The sequence below is a fragment of the Chaetura pelagica genome, unplaced genomic scaffold (assembly GCF_000747805.2).
Source record: "Chaetura pelagica isolate M959 unplaced genomic scaffold, ChaPel_1.0 scaffold312, whole genome shotgun sequence".
Classification (NCBI taxonomy): Eukaryota; Metazoa; Chordata; class Aves; order Apodiformes; family Apodidae; genus Chaetura; species Chaetura pelagica.
Window position 1 is genome coordinate 546,891 of NW_009952485.1, and position 21,427 is coordinate 568,317.

A 21,427-nucleotide genomic window follows, 5' to 3' on the forward strand; every position below is an offset into this window, starting at 1 on the left:
GCTGTCAAATGTATTTGTACTTCTCTAAATGTGATAGGAAAACTGAGTCTATTTTAATTATGCCACAATGTTCAGTCTCCATTTTCTTGTGCTAGATTAGCTGTCTAAGTGGTTGTGTGTGCTCCTTGGGTAGGTTTTTGTTGCAGGAATCTACTTTCCCAGCCAGTTTCCCTGTAGATATCGACGTGAAACTATTGTGATCTCTGAAGTCTTACTGAGGGAAGGCACCATGAGGAAGTAAATGGACATCAGAATATGTTTTTTAGTTTCTATGTGATTTTTTTGTAATCTAAGATATTGACCTCTGGTTTAAGAAACCCAAAACCACTTGCTAAACAAAAAATGTGTATTCTGCTAAAGGCATAACAAAAGACAGGTATTGTGGATTTTCCATAGAGATAGAGAAGTGAAAAACAAATGCTGCCTCTAAATTTTCAGTGTTGCATTATGTGTAGTTTCTATGTAATTTCATGTCATATATTGATATTTATGGTTGAACTCAATGATCTTAGAGGTCTTTTCCAACACAAATATTTCTATGATTAAATGATACCCAGCTGCACCACTGACTATGACTGTCCCAGCATGTAGGAAACAACCAAAGAATGTGATGTGGTTATGCAAATAAATGATGTGTCAGGCTGGTGTGGTTTGTGGTTAAGAGTCAGATTTGGAAACCTGGAGTTGTTTGCTCAGGCTGCTCAACAGCACTCTGCTACTAGGGAGGGGTTTGCAGGATGGTCAGGTTGGGATGAGGCTTGGAGGGGAGCCTGCAGCCCCGCAGTGGGGAGCAGAGCCTGCAGCAATGCCTTGGATGCAGATCTGTGCTATCAGGTGGCTCTGCAAGACAAAAGAGCAAGCTGAGGGCTGCCCTAGCTCAGCAAGAAAGCCCAGCACCTTCTTTCAAAGGTAGGTGATTGTAACCTTGCATTTTGGAAGACTGAGCAGAAAACCCTCAAAGCAGATGAAAAACAAAGCCAGTGAAAGTGTTTCTCATCTGGAGCACAAGAGTTGTGGTTTGAGCATGTGTCTAGGCATTGTGTATCTGAGCTGTGATTCCCTCTCCAGCCTTCCTGTTTCCTGACTTGCAGGAAAGGATGGGTAATTTACTGCAAATGGGAAGAAGGTAATTTTTTTCCTGGTCAAACTATGTTGCCATTAAAGACTGGCTTCCAGGCAAAAGGAGAGGAGAACATGGTGGAACTGTTCCTCTAACAGGTCTTTGTGCATTTGATCTTCCATAGCTAATGGTTTAAAAACATTTTAAAATATTATCATGGGATTTCCCTTTTGTTTTCAGTTTCCTCTAAAACTTAATTCTCTCTGAAGTGCAGTGAGTGAGGGAATCTTCATGAATTATCTCAAGTATTTCAACCAAAATTTCATAACTTAAGTAAAGAGTTAGGCACTCAGAGTGTGGGATTAATGGTTTATATCCAAACCAGTGATTTTTTAGAACTGTCATTTCCTCAGAAGAGCTATAAACACGTTAGTTTGAGATGTTCAGGTTCCTGAAGTACAAAAAATGTAAAGCCATCATTGTCTTTTAAGCCATGTCAAGGCACGTGTTGCACTTCTCTTAAAAGGCCTTTGAACATATGAGAAACCTCTGCTTGAAAAGGCTGTAATGAAGAGAGCAAAAATACTTGTCTGTAGGGAAGGTATTTTAAGTCTCAACCCTTGTGGAATGACTGGGGAACTCTTTTCCACAAAAGCTATCATTGAGTTTATAGCATCTCAAAGAGCCTGATACACTAGTCACGGATCCATTTCAGTTCTTAGCAGGCTCAGCACCTACGTGCAGGCATTTAATATGATGTCCAGGTATGAATTAGTCTTCTAGCTGAAGGCGCCAGTCTTGTAATTATCTGCCTCTCTGTTTTTGTAGAGACGCTACCGCATCTTTCACAGAAGGGCCTGTTGAAAGCAGGACTCGCATCGTGTGGGGATGGAGTGGAGCCTCAGCCTAATGAGCCTCTGCTTAATGAGCCTTTGCTTTGGGCTCTCAAAGCACGTGCCTTACCCTCGATATACTCAGTGGCACTGAGACAGAAGAAATGTGCTATGAAATATCTCACACACCATTAAGGAGGTTGCCATCACAAAGGCTTTGCAAAGGTAACGTCTGCCATGGGATGCAGCAGTATTGTGAGTCTATATATACTTATATTTATCCTATATATGTAGCATAAACTGTATACAGTTTATACTATAAATGATATTTGATAGTTTATGTCCCATCCCTGGAAAAATTCAAAGTCAGGCTTGAGAAGGCACTGAGCAACCTGGTCTAGCTGAGTATGTCCCTGCTCATTGCAGGGGACAGTTTGACTAGATGAACTTTACAACCCAAAATATTCTATGGTTCTATACATATGTATGTATATTAATGTATGTATAAACAGCAGATTCCTTTATTTTTAAGCTGTTTAAGAGTGATGTATTTGTCAAGAGAAAATCCTCTCTGCTTGCTTTGGCCTTCTCCCAATTCCACTTCAATGACATGAGGGTTGCAATGGAAAAATACTCATAAGCCTTTCTTCAGAGGTTGCTGCTCCCAAGACACCCAGCGGAATGCATAAGTCAGCAAAGTGTCAAACTGAGGTAATTTTGTGGAACTCCAGATGGGTGCCTTGAGGGATACCATGCACACCACCACCTCTGTGACTTATGCCCTGCTTCTGCCAACTCCTGGACCTCACAGAAAGTTGAGAGGAGGCAGCACAAAGAGCTGCATAAACAAAGCACTGCATGGTTAGTATCAGCTTCATCTCACAAACTCGTAAATCCAGTCTCCAATGTCTGTTTGGGAATGACTGAGTTATCAGCTGGATAAAAACCTCACCTGCACAGAGAGCATTAATCACCTGCAAGGGAATGCTGCTCTTACTTGGCTGAGCAAAGCTGTCTGAAGGATATCAAGATGGGAATAATCTCTTGCCATTGCTCCAGTGTGATTAATATCTAAAAATGCTTTTGCTTAATCATTAAGCAAAATGAAATTCCAATCTTGCTTGTGGAAAAACAGGAGCGTTTCCTGTCTCAGCAACCAGTGCAATGTACTGGAAAGGGCACTGGACAAGAAAACCTTGTTCCTTTGTTTCCAGGAGGTATCACTTAGACCGCATGCTTTGAGACCTGCATACGAAGAGCCACTCAGCAGCAAGAAGGCTTCTTGTTGCTGTTCTTCCTTTTCAGAGTGTCTCAAGTCTTTGCATCCCTGCTCCTGGAAGGTGCCGAGTGTTGGTGCTCCATACAGAGGGTGATCTGCAGCCACCAACCCTTGTGAAGCACTGCGGTCTCTTGCCTAGGAAAGGGAGCATTTTCTAGATTAATCTCCTTTCACTGACATGTCCAAGTTATATGAATGCATTATATTAAGTCAGCTGCAATAATAACCAGGTACCACTGATTGACATTACAATATCATTCCCGTTTTTCTGCAATACTCCTTCAAGAAACGGAAAATAGCCAGCTTGAGCTAGAGGTAGTTGCTTAGAGAGTGACATCATTGAAAACTGTCATATCATTTCTCTGTCAATCAAATATTGCTCCTCACAGGATATTTCTTACATATTTTCTCATTCAAACTTAATATTATCATTCCTTAGGATACCTTTTTAACTAAGGTAACAATTAAGGCATGCTAATTCTACTGAACTGTTAATGAAATTAAGTCACTCTTGTTTGTGCCATCGCTTCGTAACCCAAACTGCTGCCCTGATGTAGTAATAGAAACAAATTGGAAGACCATCTCTGCCTTGGATAGCTCAAATTTTCAAAGGACAAGAGACAAAAAGACATTGATGCCTTTTTTTTTTTTTTTCCCTTTAGCTTATTGTTTCAGTTCTGATCTTATTTTCCTGTAATTAATCTATTTCATCCTGCTTAAGCACTTACTGTATTCCAAAGAGGAGTTGTCCATGCCAGAACTCAGCCAAACTATTCGAATTGGTTCTTTCATATCTTTTAGCAAATTAGCTACCATCAAAGAGTGTTTTTATTAAGGAGATAAAGCTGTCTACATTTAAAAATGCATCTAAACAATGTTGCTAATGTTTATGCTACTCCATACATGGAATAATGATCATAAATAAAATAAACCTCTTACACTGTGAGCTCTGAAACTTGTTCCAAGTTACTGGTTATAAAATAAGGAACAATTAGCAATGAAATAATAAGCTACAAAATAATCTTCCCTCCTTTTTTTCCCCCACAATAATATAGTTTCTCAGTAGTATAAAGTGATAAATAAGCAAATAGTTGAATGGCTAAATTTAGTAAATTTATTTATAATCTCCCTTGTACTATTGCAATTCAGGGGTAACTCAAGAGTGAAACATTTAAAGTTAAGATAAAGGAAGGTATGATTCATGTAAAAATAGAATTACTTAAAATAAATACAATCAAACATTTACTTCCCCCCTAATTTTTGCATTTCATCTGCAAAAGAGTTTTTATAAATGAATCAAATTAAGAACAAGTACTTAAAAGAAGAAAAAATCTTTTTAAGGCTCTGAGGCAGGACATTGACCTCCCTTTGGAGACTGATGCTTATTGCTGAATCTGATCATGTGAATATCAGCTCTTTCAAAATGGACAGAGGACCGTAAGGATAGAAACTTGTACACAAACACAAGAACCTAAAATTTGCTACTCTGGTATGGAAGAGCTGGCAGCAAGAAGATGACGAGGCTGTCCAAACCTAAGCAAGAACAACACATTATGTGGATGTCAAATGCCATCGCAGCAAGTCAGAATATATTAAATAGTCTTCATGTATACTCTAATTTTCCTTTTTGTGCTCACTGTGTTTTAAGGGCATTATGAAACAGATTAGTACCTTGGCCTTACATACTGGTGCACATAGTTTGGAACTACCAGCACTTCCCACAGTTCTTTCTTACATTTTTTTTCTATGAACAGTGCAGAGGATCCTTCCAGGAAGGATCTTTTTACACCAGTGTTTATCTGATTGCAAACCAATGAACAGTCAGGCTTAGAAAATTTTCTTAAGTAAGTAGTGAATTACTTCTCCTTAGTGGGCACAGTATGAAATACTACTTCCTGGGAGGAATTCTTCTCCTTAATAGAAGTTTTGTGTTTTTTTTCCAGTTTTCAAATCAAAACAAACAAAAGCCACCTTTTTCTCTGCTTCCTCAAAAATGCTATTGTAAAGCAGCAAAGCTTACCAGTAATGCTGAAGTGTTTGCTGAGATTCCTGCTAGCATCTGGGACTTCTAGGGAGACAAGGAGGAGGAAAAGGAGATGGGAAAATTCTCGTGGCTGGATGTGGTAGTCGTTTGGATATCTTGTTTGGATTATTACATGATAGAGAAGCAGGCTTAAGCATCTAAATCTTAAGTTAATCTTTAACTTAAAAGTAACTCTTCATAACTGCAGAACACATCAGTGAACTGAGACAAACCTGTTCTGCAGGTGGAAGAGGACGTCTTTGCAGTTCAAGCTTTCATCGCCAGCCACAAGGGCAGTTGCAAAACAAGTGCAAAAAGAGGTAAGTACTTTCTTTTTTAATATTATCTGTGTTACAGCAAAACAGAACTGATAAACAGTGATTCGCTTTGTTCTCCAAGGGATTCAGCTTGAGCAGGGGCAGGGCTAGTCATTGCCATTTGCCCAACACCCTTAAGGCAGCTCATATTACAACACTTTAAGAGCTGATTGCTGGAAACAGCATTGGGCCTTGCAGGATCATCTGCCAGCAAGTGCCAGACCTTACCTGTGCTTTCCATCAAACACTTTCATGGCTGTTAGGTTATTTGGCTTGCTGCCATTTATCTTATAATCTCCAAATGCAGTCAGGCTCTGTGAGTGGGTGATCATCCCCCTGCAGGTTTTTGGATCTCTGCAGCTCCTGCAGTGACAGTGAGTGTATGTGGTCAGGGCTGTGCTCGAGAACTGCCGTGTGAAAAGTCACCATCTTCCTCCTCTAAGGGTCTCACCTGGTCAGCTGGAGAGGTGACTGAGGCTTGATTGCCCATTTCCACCAAAGGTAGGAGGACACTTAGCAATGAATGTGGCTAAAGTTAGTTAAATAATAACCTGGTTATCTTCCTTGATGGTGATTGCACAGAGGGAATGTTCCTTTCAATGGGTCCCACTGTTTGACAAATTAGCTCCTACTGCCATACACATCTTTATCTCTTTTCACGTAAAATGTTCTTTATATTGTTTGCAAACTAGGCAACTTCCGATGCTTGTTTTTCTTCGGGTTGGTTGCAAAATGCTCAATTTTCGTTGGCACCCTCCCCACGCACACACCTCAAATGCCACATTGCAGAGAGGAAAGCGCATGAGACGTGTTTCAGGAGCAGAGAGGAGGGCAGGAAAGCACGTTCAGGAGTTGCTTCTCAAATGTTTGTAGGTTTAGTTGATATTTTATCAGATAGCCAACATAGTTAAAGAACCAACCTGGATTTCTTATTAAATCACCCCCTAAGAACACTAAGTTTTCTTTTAACAGTACTTTCAGAGAGGAAGTTAGACACAAAATGTTATTACTACTACTGAATGATGAGAGGAAGTGAGACACAAAATGTTATTACTACTACTGAATGAAGGAAGAGAAACTGCATGACTGTCATGCATTTTTTCTAAAAATACTCATACTACATTTTTCTGCAAAGCAGTAACTGCTTTTTAACATGAGATCTAACAAAATACACTTGAAATAGAACAGTGAAGTCTTTGTTTGATATTTCCACCACCCTCCTCCCCAGGCTTTATCATCGTTTCAAATAATTTTTCCTCTCCTTGTAACACTGAGTTATTTTAGCCTTGCCTGGAATCCTTCTACTGTTCTATTAAACTGGCTCCCTTTTTTACACAAGCTTTCCCAGTTGTGATATAAATACTTTCTAGCAGCATTGTCTGTGTATTAGTAGAGCATTAAGAGATGAAATTCCATTTGCTACTGCAATGAACATGTTCAGCATTTACCTAATACTGATCATCTCCTTGCACCTTGGGCTCCTTGAGAACATGACTTGCAGTGTCCCAGCTCTAATGCCCTCCTGTATCTACCTGGGCACTTCCCCATCTCTTCTTTGTCAAGAAACTCTGTTCATCAGGGAACTTTTACCACCACCCCAGCCTGGGACTCCTGTTTTTGTCTGCTTTGTGCAGCCTGGGAAGTATTCTTGACTAGGTCTGTGACTGCACTCCTATGTGGTTGTGCCCTCTATAAAATTGACTTCAGTTGCCAAATATCTGCAGTCACTTGCACAGTCCAAGGCTGGAAGGAATAGCCAGACCGGGGATTTTAATTCTGGGGCCTTTGTTGCAAAACTCCAGTTGTTACAACTTACCTGCTGAAGGTCTATCCAAAGATGACTATAACCTAAGCTAACAAAACCCAAAACTTCATTCTCCACCACATCTTTGCTGCTAAATCCCTGAAGCTGCTTTGTCTCTTTTGAAATGTGCTATTTCATTTTTTCATGCTTGTTTCAAAGATTTCTGTAATAGTCCCTTTTGGTTTAGGGATTACTACTCGTGAGAGGAATATTTGAAAGAGATGGTTGATTAGATCCATCTCTTGGAGGTAGGGTTTACCTTTTCATGGAGACTACAATGTAAAAAGAAAAGGGTACTTTGATCAGCACTTAAGGGTTTCTTTTCCTGCAAATAATATGCTTACCTTTGATCTCTCCATCCTAAAAATCCCACCCAGATTTCAATTTTCTTGTCTCACTTAACAAGTCATCTCAGTAGCAGTGTTTTGCAGCTTCATTGTCCTGCAAAACTGACACTCGGTCTCTTTCAACACCGGTGTTTTCATTGTCAAAAGATGTCAGGAACTGGACACTGGGGATTACATGTAGTGTCATGGGCCTTCTTAAAGCTTCAGAGAGGGTCCAATTGTCACAAGCAATGTGGGTGCAACCTTGTTTGCAAGGAAAGGTTGGAAAATGAGGACCATCCTTCACACAGCCAGGATCTGCAGCCCAAACGAACAATGCTTCTATCCTCTTGTTCATCATGCTTGGATTTTCAATCTTTCTTCTCTGTCAGAGAAACTTAATAGGAATTATTACTATTACCATAGCCTATCACCTTAGAAATGCATCAAAGTTAAGGAATCATGGATGGACCTGCAACTGCACATTTTGTTGCCACTACAGAATATTTTTAGAACCAGTATTGGGTTTTGATCTTGAAGTCCATCCTGTTGCACAGCCCAACAGAGCAGTGATTCTGAATTTAGCCCAGCCAAGTATTTAGCAATCCAAGTATCATTCTGTTAACATTTATTCAAGAAACTACAGCAAGAACTTCAAGGAAACAGGGAGGGAAAACTGCAGGAAGGAAAAACCGCACTTTTAAAAATCTTATGGCTTTTAGATCTTCACTCATCTTGTCAAAAGCAAGATGGCAGAGAGAGTTGCAGGTACTAAATTACTTCTGCACTATTCAGGTGTTTCCGTATTGACAATGTTGTTATTCAAGTACAAAAGCTATTGTCCAATACTCTCTGGTGTCAGGATTGTTCTCCATTATTCATGTAAAATATGCAACCTGTGTCAGTAAATCCATTCTTCTCCCCCTTCTGGAAATGAACAAAAAGAAAGATGAGTCTCCTGGGCCATTGGTATGTGTTGGTGTTTGCAAGTCTTCCCTTGGGTTGTCTTCCCAGAACACACAATTTGATGTTTGTGCATTGAAAAATGATGCAACAAATGTTTCTTTAGAAAACACTTCCTTTAATTTACTTATGAAGCAGAAATTGTGAAGCTATTTACTCTTTGGTAATTTTTCCCACTTTCTTCCAGAAAGTTGACTACAAGTTGACTGCCAATTTTAGGTGATAAAATGATACAAAATTATTCAGGTGTACTTTCTCCTGGCTCGAAGACATAAGTGAGACTTAAATATGCTCAGCACTTTGTACCTGCCAATGCTTCCTAGCAGTGAAAAGAAGAAGCCCGTATTGCAGGATGTCTCTAACATCTTGAATTTTATCCTTAACTTTCAGATAGAATCCGTCTCAGCCTTGTACTCTTTAAGGCAGGAATGTCCTCACCATCCTGTTCGGTACTGGAGAGGGAGATCTTCCAGTACATTGACGTACATCAAAGTGATTTCATTGAGGTAGGAACTATGTTGCAGTGAAAGGATTGGAGTGCAGCATGGGTGTCCCAGAGTCCTGTGCTCTTTGTGCCAGAAGAGTGTTTGCCAATAAGGCAAAAAGCAGGGTTTCACACCTGGCAAGCAAGGCTGCAAAGGGAAAGTCTGTGCTGGGAACCCTCTGGATGGAAGAGAGATTTACAGGGCCTTCCATCATTCAGCTGGCTGTGGGTATACTTAGAGTAGGCAAAGAGACAGGCTCCGCTGAGCCAAAATGCACCCACAGGGGAGAACTCACAAACCTTTACCAGTTAAGAAAAGTTATATATATAGCATCCGAGACACAGCTGTGATGGGATGGAAATTAAACAATCTTCCAGTGTGACCCTTCTCATGTTCAAAGGCCAAACACAGCAGCATCCTGGGTGGTTTAACTGCACTTCTTTCCTTCCTGTGCAGGATCTTAAGGAATGGGTGGCAGTGGAAAGCGATTCTGTTCAACCGGATCTGAGGAAAGAAGTAATACGAATGATGGCATTGGCAGCAGACAAACTTACAGCACTGGGAGCCACTGTTAATTTAGTAAACTTGGGGTTACACCAGGTGCTTGCCTGATTCTTGCATTTACTTGTCTGATTCTTGCATCATACTTGCACATGTGCTTAACCTATTATATTCAGTGCTATATATATATTTATATGTATGTTATGACTTACTGATATTTTTGGTAGCTAGATAACAATTTACCAACAGTCCTGTAGGTACATGATGCCTGCTGAAATCTGTCTCTTCAGACTGAGAACAGACTTGGGAGACCACACAGACAATCCAAATGCAAACACAGGTTCTCTGCATAGCAGGGACAGTTTGATGCTTTTAACTGGAAGGAAGCAGTTTGCAAAACTGAGCTTTTTTTTTTTTTTTTTTTTTTTTTTTTTTTTTTTTTTTTTTTTTCCGGGTTGGGTTTTTACATTCTTCTGAGTGATGAAGCAAGATAGTGCAGCAGTTTGTCAACAAATTTTTTTTCCGGGGATGGTTTTTACATTCTTCTGAGTGATGAAGCAAGATAGTGCAGCAGTTTGTCAACAAAGTCTCTATATGAGGCAGGTGGCTTCTACAAGGAAAGTGTTACCAGATAGAAAGGGTCATCTTGAGGGTCGTCTTTGGTTTTGGGAGCTTCTGACAAATGCTCCAAACCATTTTCTTGATGTTTGGTGGGAAGAAACAGGCAAGAGTTAATCTCTGAGAAATCTTTGTCTCTAGGTTACTTACCTTACTGTAGCTGGGGGCTTTTTCCTGCTTGTCTGTGCTGGTAACAGCAGGGAATGGATTGCCTGTTTTTGGAGCAGAGACCAGAAATGTGTTTCTCTGCCTAGGGACAAAATATTGTTTCATAAAATGCATGTTTCCTTCTACTGCTGGGCAAGCAGCTACATTTTTGTATTGGAACAGACTGATACAGGCAGCTATTATTGGTGAATACAAGGACCTACACAGCCTTTCTTCACTTCTTATTTCTCTCTCCTGGGAGACACCTCAGCCTCTCCCCGCCAGTCCGGAGATCTGCTCTGCACAGCAGCAGGTTACAGGATTCGTTTAGAGCCTTGACCTGTTTTGAACAGTTTGAAATAGCTGCTGCTGCCTCCTGCCGGCAAAACTATTTTGTTTCTGCCTTTGAGTTACGGGCCCCTTACGATCTGTCCATGGTAGAAATCAATGCCCAAATCAGTTTCTGTGGCTTTTGACTATTTCAGTGTCACAACAAATGCTTTTGTCGTGCAGCCCACTTTGTCTTCTACAGTGCTGGGAGGTAAGAGTTTAGCAACGAGGGCATTTAGGAAAGTTACATTTTAGAAGAGCTCCAAAAAGTCCCTGCAGAACCTATACAGGTGGGTAGCAAAATCTTTATTTTTCTGTGTAGGTTAAAGCTGGATTCTAAGTCAAATTTGTGGACCTAATAAAGTCAAAGCCAACAGAGTATGTAGAATTATTTTCGACACTAAAATCTCTGTTGTTTTTTTGCTTTTTGAATATATATAATGTTTGCAAGTTTTCAAAAGTTCTTTTTCCCTTGCTGCTTTTTTTGAAATGTTTTTCCACAGTTACCTGATGGCCAGGACCTCCCACTGCCTCCTGTGATTCTGGGAGAACTGGGGAAGGATCCACAAAACCCCACTGTATGTTTCTATGGCCATGTAGATGTGCAGCCTGCCAAAAAGGAAGATGGCTGGAAAACTGACCCTTATACACTGACTGAAATCAATGGTATGCATCTGGTCAAAATTTTTGTATTGTTATTTGGATACATGACTCTGAGATTCTGAGTTAGGCGGCTTCCTGTATGTTTAACCACAGTATGAGGAATTTTCCCATGGAAATCTGTGGGACAAATCCAGTGGCTTTGAGTCTTGATGACCATGCTGTGAGTAGTGAGACCCATCAGTGATTGCCTAATATTTGGTGTGGAGGAGCCACATGAGGTTAATGCCACTTTATAGAGTGTTCAATAGATAATCCATTTCTGCTTTAAAATTCTTGTTAGGTTGTTGGATGAACCATTATCCTCCCACGCACTTCCCATTCTTGCTTCATAATCCTTTAGTAGCTCCACCTGCCATGGTGGTGGAAGAATGAGAGGTCCCCCTTAATGTACTCATCCTTCCACTACAGCCAGCTGAGCATGAAAAGCTCCATTGACTTGAAGAACCAAAATTAAGGATGGAGGGTCAGCAGTGAGTAAAATCAAGAACCCAGAAATCCTGATTCCCAGGCCTTTCCTACAGCCACTAAATTGCCTGTTCCCATCTGTTCAGACCCATTCCAAACACCCTTACTGGAGTAATTCTTCTGCTTCCAGTGGGGACTGTCACAAATAAATGTTGTAGTGGCAGCCCACAGATTTATCTGTCTATGAAACAGATTTATCTGTACATTAAACTGAAATCTGTCCCTGTATATAACTGTACAGTTGAACATCTGAAAAAAAAAAAAGTACCTAAACTTTTAGCTTCAAACTTTTATTATGGTGTTTAGCTGTAGGCTTTTTGCTGCTTGTTACCTGGGCTGGCTGATGTGCACAGAAGCTGCATATTGTGCAGACTCTCCAGGCATGTCTGGTGTAAAACAAACAGCACCTAAGAACAAAAGTGAAGTTCAGAAATTGGCATGTAGCAGAGACCACAATCTGATGGGTATAAAAGGTGGGGGGAAAAAAGTGTACCTGTCCCACTGAAAAACACTCCATTACCTTATTTAAAACAAGGCAATGAAATCCTAATTCTTTTGACACTTCACTTGACACAATACTACAGCTTCTGTGGCAACAGAAACTTGCTGATTACATTGATGTGACAAAAGAAGTTTTAAAGATTGCTTAAAAACTTCCCTCTTGTTTTTAAGGAAATCTCTATGGGCGTGGAGCAACAGATAATAAAGGGCCTGTCTTAGCTTGGATAAATGCAGTGGAGACATTTAAAGCCTTGAAATTAGTAGGTATCAATGAGGAACTATTGTTGTTGTTGTTTTTAAATATCACCTCTCTGGATGGATGCATTTACCTTCCCATGAGTTAGATGGTAATGTCTCTGTCCCAACAGACTGGATGCATTTTGAAATATCAGCTTATTTCTAGTGCTATATCCAGGGCACTGGTCCCACTCCAGTGAGAATCTATCCTTGAGCGTTTCTACTTTGAACAGTGTGTATGCAGTGTAAATATGGTACTGCTGTCATTGCTTTGCAGAGGAAAACACACTGGGGGAAGCATTCAATATATATGCCATGCCATAAAGAGCACTGATACCCTATTCTCCTGAGAGCTTTTAAAATGGTAAAATAACATACATCACAGATTGGCCATGAATACCCATCTCTGCTGTCTGACTCATCTCTGACAGTCTTTGGGTTTGTCCACCTACAAGTTGCCTTCAATTTATGCGTGTGCATGCAGAGAACAAGTATCAAAAAATGCTCATCTATAATGCTCTAAATGCTTGTATTATTTCAACAATGTATTAGATTTATCAAAGCAAATGCTTTGAATGGATGCATTATGCAACTACAAGTGGACTCGCTTACAGCATGACACATCTCTAAGAATCAAATCTTTGCCTAAATTATTACAGTAACCAACACAGTTATCTTTAAATCAGTCTGCATATTTAATAATTTTGGGCTGGTTGTATCCCCAGTGCAAAGCTAAACCCACATATAGTCTAACTTGGTTAGCGAGCACCCTTTAAGCTGAATTTGCATGACACATTTTGTTAGAGTGTTGAGCCTCTCTTATGACATTATGGCACAAATTGACCATAAGTCTTTACTTTTAAAGTCCTTTTGCAACTGTCTGGAAAACTGATATTTTTCTTGCATCAATACTACTGAAATGACCTCAGTGTCTCTTTAGTGCAAGAAAACCCACATGTTGTTTACCTACAGATTAGCTGTTGCAAGTGGATAAGGTTATGGGACTGTCTTTCTGCATCTTCCCAGTTTTTTTAATCACTAGTAGCGATTTTGGCATTTTAACAAGCAAGCAAAAAGAAATCTTTATAATTTGAAGCCTTTCCCTGGAAAACAGCACAGACCATCAAACAATATTCATGAACAGTTTGTTTCTAAATTTTTTGTGGAGGTTCAGTGAACCGATCCATAACACAACTTCATTTAATTCTACACATTTGTCCCGACATTTAATTTGAGCATTGCATCAAAAGATAAAACATCTTAGAAGCTGTAATGAGAAAATGAATTGGAATGGGAAACTCAGCTCAAATTTATTCCTTCCTTGGGATGTGTCAGCATTTCTAACTCACACTGTTCCATAAAAAAAGTTCTCTTAATTTCCCTTGGAAATACATCCTTATGAACTAGCTGGCAAACAGATTAACATGTGCTAAAAGGACAATTACAGTGGAATAACCAGCAGCATTTCTACCACTGTGTAACTGTCTCTGGTGATAGAGAACATGTTGGGAATATCACAGCAGTGGATGTCTGCCAGTGGTTCTCCTCATGGGCACTAACACCAGAAATACAAGAGGCTGGAAATTTTTTGTGAAAATGCAACTGTTATTACACAGGCTGTCTAAAGCAATTAGAATATTTAATAGTCTGAGAGAAATCGCATTTTATGAGACAGCCCAGCAAGTATTCTGGAAACACAAGGAAAAAAAAAGACATCACTTAAACTCTCCTTTGAAAATGAAGTGTTTAAAAACAAGAAGAACAAGTTTTTCTGGGGAAAATACATGCATATGTTTATCAGTGCCTTTTCTGTGGAAACAAGTTATATATCCTACATCTTTTCCTGACACAGCATGTGCTACAAACCAGTCTGCTTTTGATTTTTTAAGATTTTTTATTTTTATTTTTGAAAATGTTTGTTTCTTTACCAGACTTCTCTTATGTTCATTCAGGCCATGCCAGTAAACTTCAAGTTTGTAATTGAAGGCATGGAGGAAGCAGGGTCCTTGGGGCTAGAAAAAATACTTCAAGAAGAAAAACAGTGCTTTTTCTCTGATGTTGATTATATTGTGATTTCGGACAACCTCTGGCTCAGCAACAAGAAGCCTGCCCTTACATATGGGAGTCGGGGAAATGCCTGCTTCTTTGTGGAGGTAAAGGACACAGGTTCCTTTGAACTGGGCTCCTGACCAGAGAGCAGTGCTGTATCCGTAACCACATCTACATGAAAAAAACGACTGAGAACAACCTTAATATTTACAAGTACAGACCTTTTTTCCATATCCTTTTTTGCATGTGCAGATTTTCCACCTCATTTCAGTTCAATTAACCTTATTTACTTTCATTAACTTTTCTTCAATCATAATTTCTCCACTTAAGTCTCTCTCTCCTTGATCCTTTTCCTATCCTATTACTCTCCTGCTGCTCTCCCAGCCTTTTGTCATCCCCCTCCCTGCACATCAACTCTATTCTGTTGCAGCATCATTTCTACACCCTCTGACTGTCATTCCAAAAACCATTTCTTATGCAGCTCTGCCCTTTTTGCAGCAGATACTGCTTAGTGCAATATATCTGCCTAAAGGGACACAATTTAGTTGGATCCCTGGGCTTAAAAGCCACACAAAATTTTTGTAACCATTGGCAGAAGCAAATAATAGTGCACTGTAGTATATTTAACAGCCAAATGAACTACTGTGAAATGAAGAGCAGAAATTTCTCATCTGGAAACTTCCTGATGGAGCATAAAAGGCATTCAGAGAAAAGATTAAAGAACTAGAGAACTAAAGAAAAATTTGCATTAACCTTTATATCTGCAATAGCATGAAATTTGTTTTTAACCAAAAAGAGCCAAGGCAGCTTTGATTCAATTATTCTACATCTTGGTTAAGAAAAATGATGCTATTAAAACATCCAAAATGATCTGTATCTACTACCAGACAGTGGGCTGTAATGAGGTTTTGAGAAGAATAAATAATTCTGTTGTAGGAAAATAGTTTATTATAAACCTGTGTATGAATATGTGTCTGGAAAAACAACCTTTTTAATAAACCAAATGCCTCTCCCTATTCTAAAGCTGTATGATTCAAGAGAATTCTAAATACTTATATATTGCAATCTGGAATTTAGGTTGGACATACATATTCTTAATGCAAAACAAGTAAAGCTCTTTCTTGTCTTTGTTATGAAGATTTTATATGAAATAAAAAGAATAGAGAACTTGAAGAATTTATTCTGTGATGTTAGAAACAGTAATATGCAAATGTTTCTCTTAAGATGTATTTAATCTTACTGAAAGAAAGGAGGGACTGGAGAGCAACCCTTGTTTTCAAATGCCTGTAAGTGCTATAGATGGCTGAATTTCTCTCCTTAGCTGTTAACAAGAAAGCCCTGTCTTCTCTTCGCTAGAAGTAGATTCCTGACATGACAGAAGTTTCTGACATGAAGTTTTCCATTTTACAAGTAGAAACCCATGATGGTTTTCTATTAATTTCTGGGGTCATTTAAAAAAAAAAACCAACCAACCAAACAACTGAAGTCACCAGCTGCCACAAAAACAAACACTCACAGAAGAATAAGGTAAGGAGTGTTTATATGTCACCAGTGTTTTTGGTGCAGGTTGAATGTGGTGACAAGGACCTTCACTCTGGAACTTTTGGAGGCATCATTCATGAACCACTGACGGACCTGATAGCTCTGCTGGGTAATAACACATGGCATTACTCAGGAGAATGGGGGAACAGCAGCTGGCAATCAGCCTAATGAAGATAACTGTCATGTTTAATTGACCTGCGTAAGGCAAGTCTAATTGAAGAAGGACTCCCAGGTTTCTAAATCTCAGCATTAGCTATGGTGGCAGGCAGCAGCTGAAGAGGGGAATGTCGCTTCAGCCCATTAAGCTGATGGCAGTTCTGTGTCAATCAAGAACATTTAAGGATTACTGGCAACTTGAACACATATACACATAGTGAAACTTGACTTTTTAATGCTGGTTTCTACTTCAGCAGGAAAGCAGGATGATGTTTTCATGTCAGCAACTGGGCTGACCCACCTCACACTACACACAAACAGCAGCTCTGTGGTTTTATTAATAAATATAAAAATTCATTAACCTAGGTGCTACAACTTGATGGATGCAAACAGTTGCTAGTAGTTAGCTGCTAGGCTTGCTCATTTGATAAAGAGTTAGGCAGAAGAGCAAAGGTGGTGTGATTGCCAAGCGGAAGAAACAGGTCCCACTTGTACTGATCTCTCTGTCTTATTTTGTAGACAGCCTTGTGGATCCCACAGGTCGTATTCAGATCCCTGGAATCTACGACAGCATCGCTGCCCTGACAGAGGAGGAGATGAAATTGTATGAATCGATTGAATTTGATCTAGAGGAACATAAAAATAATAGTGGAGTGAAAAAATTCCTCTATGACACCAAGGTAATGTAAAATCTATATAAATGGTCAGCAGAAAAAATTGAAATCACACATTTGTAGCATTCATGTATAAAGCCAAACTGAAAGATATTTTCAGTCAATGCCAAACTCAAAATAGAGTAAAGGAGCAGAGAGCATTAAAAGGGAAATAAAATTAATCTGCTGAAAATGCAAGGTACTGCAGTTGGGGAAAGTGATCCAAAATATGAATAATCAATGAAAATTAATAATGCAAAACTAAGAGTGTTGCCCCTCCTCTCTTGCACTGAAAATTCTCTCCCCCTCACCTAACCAGCCAGAGAAAATCAGCATTGAAACACTGTATATGGGTTACATAGTATAAAAGAATTTGTACTATGAATGAAGAAATGGGAAGCAGCTTTAGGCAGATGTGTTTTGGATGGTTTTTATGTGTTTAACTGAGATTTTTATGTCTGTCAAGCATGCCAAAAAAAGCACCCAAAGCTTTTACCTCTCTTCACCAACGTTTAAAAATCACATCCTAAATAAAACACAGCAGGTAAAGGCTGGCTCAGAACGATCTCTGTGCACAAGAGTGGCAGCTGGGAGAAACGAAGGGATTCATTTTTTTATCAGGAATGTAATTATGCTGGTACATGCTGTAATATGGATGCTTTTATTTCCACGAAAACAGCCTCTGAATTAGCCTAAGCTAGAGTGTAATAATCAGTAACATAGAAGTATACTGTAATTACACTAAATAAGTTTGGTGCTTTACCTATATGAGGAGGAAGTGGTGCAAATTTTATGTGTATATAAATCTCTAGTCTCCTAAAACTGGAGTAAAAGGAAAGGAGTCATGCCCTGGGGTTTAGATATTTCTCCTTTCCTCCTTAGGATTTTTTTTTTTTTAAACCCTTATCTTCTCCAGAAAAGACAGATCAACTTGGTTATATCTTAGCTCTTGTATTATTTAATGCTCATTAATACCATTTCTTCCCTGGTATCATTTAGCTAAACAGGCTACAGGTTTCTCCTGTGAGAAGTTCTGAGATCAAAAGATGGTCAGATTAGAAGTTGTCCTGATTTTTGTTTGCACTAGAAAAATTGACTTCCAAGATATTTTAAAATAATGTTCTTCTTTTCTTGCTGTGTATGAAAAGCTGTTCTCATCCAAATATTTCTAAATGTAAATAAAGATTGACTGAAAGAAGTAGTATTTTTTTTTAAATGAAAAGAACATGGATTTAGATTACAAATCAAGTATCTTTAAAATGCAGAGGTCACCAAATACAAATTTTAGGATGGAAAAAGTTTGTGTCTTCACATCGTTTTATATAACTAGTAAGCGACTCCAGGGTCATCCCTTATGCTTTCAATGTTATTTCTTTGAAGGAAGAAATACTTCTACACCTGTGGTGTTACCCTTCTCTCTCTATTCATGGGATTGAAGGAGCTTTTCATGAACCAGGAATTAAAACTGTCATTCCGGCAAAAGTCATTGGCAAATTCTCAATCCGTCAGGTCCCCCACATGGACCTTTCAGTTGTGAAACAACAGGTAAGAAGCAAACCTTTTCTTTGGCCTCTATTGTGTAAAGAAAGTCACTCTTAGCACCTCATGATTTTACACGCAAAGTAGAAAACTGAATGTTTTGAGGATTTATTTTTTTCTTAGAGCAGAAGCAAAAATAGTGAGTGTAAGCTTGAGCTGCAAGAAGCTGTAAACACTTCTGACTGCAGTGTGTTTTCCCCACAGGTTGTGGAGCACTTGGAGGGTGTATTTTCCAAGAGGAACAGTCCAAACAAACTGAAAGTGTCCATGCCTTTGGGTGCAAAGCCCTGGCTTGCTGATGTTAATGAGCCAGTATATAAAGCAGCAAGAAGGGCAATAAAAACAGGTGCGTTCCTTCCTCTTTTCAGTTCTTAGTGTGTCTGCAGGTGTGCAGGGGAATTGTGCTCATCCATACAGCAAAAGGGATTTCCTGATTTGCTGCTCCAGTCATGTATACCTCATTGTTGTTTGCATCTTACTGATTTTGATAGAAGAGCTCAGCCATTGAGGTCTCCACTTCTTGCTGAATTTGGAGTGTATTTAATAGGAGTAACCTGAAGATCTCCATTAGTTATTTCATGTACTGATACAAAGCCAGAGGTTTGTAGAGTGCAGCTGATTCAGGAAATCGATTTGCTACAATTCCAACTCTGCAGCTCTTCATGTTTGAGCAGATAGTCAGTATTTGGTAGCTGAAGGCAACACATTTATTTGGTTTAATGAATTGATTCCTGCCATGTATTTCAGTTTTTGGAGAAGATCCAGATTTTATACAGGATGGCTCAACAATTCCTGTTGCCAGAATGTTTCAAACTATAACACAGAAAAGTGTGATGATGTTTCCAATCGGAGCAGCTGATGATGGGGAGCACTCCCAGAATGAGAAAATAAGCAGGTTTCTTGTATTTATCCATTTGTGCTAAAAGAGGAGGGGGGAGAACAGAAGTCCTGGGGTACCCACCCATAAGCACTGTCACATGGGAAGCTTTGTTTTCTACTGGACATTCCCAAGCTACTGTCTCTGGCAAACTTGCTGCTGTGCCAAGCAGAAAGCAGAATTCCCAATCTAATACACACCACTATAGACTTTTCACAAAGTCTACTCAGTCTTTAAATACATCACACTGGCAATTTTCATTTCACTGCCAATTAAATTTCTCTCCGGTCTGAAAGACAGTGATGTTAGATGGGCACCTTTCCATCACAGCATCATTTTCAAAGTATTCCAGTCAAACACAATCAATCTAATGATTAAATAAGGGTTTTAATGGGTTTCAGTATACATGGATATAAAGGCCAAAACTTATGTTATTATGCCAAAATTAGCTTAAATTGCCACTTGCGTTTACTCTTTGAGGAGCCATGGGAAGACACGATTCAGCGTGTTGTGAACATTTGTGCAGATTCTGAGCCAAGTCTTGCTGAGGTCAAGGAACTGCAGAATCCTACAATAAGTCTCAAATAATTGTTTGTTGCCCCTCAGTGTAGCCTCAATCTTTGTGGCTACAGACAATAGTAATTAGGGGACATAATACTGGAAAAAAGTTTCCTCAAGGAATCATTCATAGGAATGCCAATTGCAGGATGTCCAGAATTTCTGTGCATGCAGTCCTTTTTTAAGGGTGGCCAATCTTGCAAATTCCTTTGAAGACTGAAAACTGCACCAGACTATGCTACTGATTTAAAGAGCAAAACAGCCTGACAGGGCTTCATTCTCTTTCTTTCCATCTTCACAGACACAACTACATTGAAGGAACCAAAGTGTTTGCAGCCTTTTTCCTGGAGATATCAAAGCTACACCAGCACTTAGCTGAAACTTCCAACATGGTGGCTAACAACTGATAGACCAACAGGAGAAAATGAGCAAGGGACTTTTTTAGTCTTAAACTTTCTAGCTTCCTGATCTGGAAAAAACGTATGAATCACATATTCACTGGGCCTGACTGGGTGGGGAAAAAAAAACCCAGACCCATGCTATTACTTGTCATACTGCTCTAAATGGTATGCATTTGTGATCTGCTCAATCAAGTGACTTTTACCTAATGCTATAAAAGAAGCTTAGGGATAATTCATTCTTGCTGAGTGGAATATGTTACAGTTTAGTTCTAAAAATCAGAGCCATGGGTATTTTGGCACATATTTTATTAAAATTACTATATTTGTTTGTAGTATGCCCAGGTTCAAGCCACCTAACTCATATTTCAGTTTCTGAATATAAGCAATTTGCAACACTGTTGTTTTGTCCACACTGTATACAAAATGTCACTGTTTAATTATTTGAAGAAAAGCCCACGATAATGTTAATCTCTTCCCTGTCCTACACAGAAGCCTGTAAATAGGAAATGCAATACAATTAGATTCCTAAAATTCATGCAAAGATTTGCATATCAACATCTACTTCTGGGAATAATCACTGAGGTCAAAAGATCTGCAACAGTGAATAAACACTTCCAGGTCTGGATTCTGCCCTTTCTCCCCCATTTAATCCAAATCTCTTACTGTGCTGTGACCACAGTTTTAAGAATCACTTCATAATATGTGTCACAGTTTGACTCAGGTCCGACAACAATGCTCTCGATCCCCTCTCCCCCCAACCCACGTAGGGAAGGAGAGAGAGAAAAAGAGAGAGACTTGGCTGGATTGAAAACTAAACTACACAGCTTTAATTAAAACACTAATGAATCATACAAGAAAATATATATACAATTATATACAGATATATATTCAGGTGTAGGCAAAAGCCTCTCGCCTCCCCCCACCCCAGCAACTCCCACAGCACTTCCCTGATCTGGGAAGAGTCCCGAGGAATCCCGGAGCTGCTGCTGGAGAAAGCAGAGAGTTATGGGGGTCACGAGATCTCGAGCCTAAGGGTCGACGGTGATGGATGAACAGAGTCCTCCCCGGACGCCGGCCATGGACGGACGAGAAGGGAAGAA

The 21,427-nt window shown here is 39.5% G+C and overlaps 1 protein-coding gene across 1 annotated transcript; it reads left to right on the forward strand.

Annotated features, from left to right (window-relative positions):
- Positions 1-9,018: 9,018 nt before the first annotated feature.
- Positions 9,019-20,333, forward strand: CNDP1 (carnosine dipeptidase 1 (metallopeptidase M20 family)). The gene is made up of 11 exons (XM_010008833.1): positions 9,019-9,111; positions 9,547-9,690; positions 11,190-11,352; positions 12,487-12,575; positions 14,505-14,705; positions 16,168-16,252; positions 16,819-16,979; positions 18,333-18,497; positions 18,696-18,837; positions 19,239-19,386; positions 20,228-20,333. Exons 1-11 carry the CDS (start codon positions 9,034-9,036, stop codon positions 20,331-20,333), a joined length of 1,482 nt encoding a protein of 493 aa, XP_010007135.1. The 5' UTR covers positions 9,019-9,033.
- Positions 20,334-21,427: the final 1,094 nt, after the last annotated feature.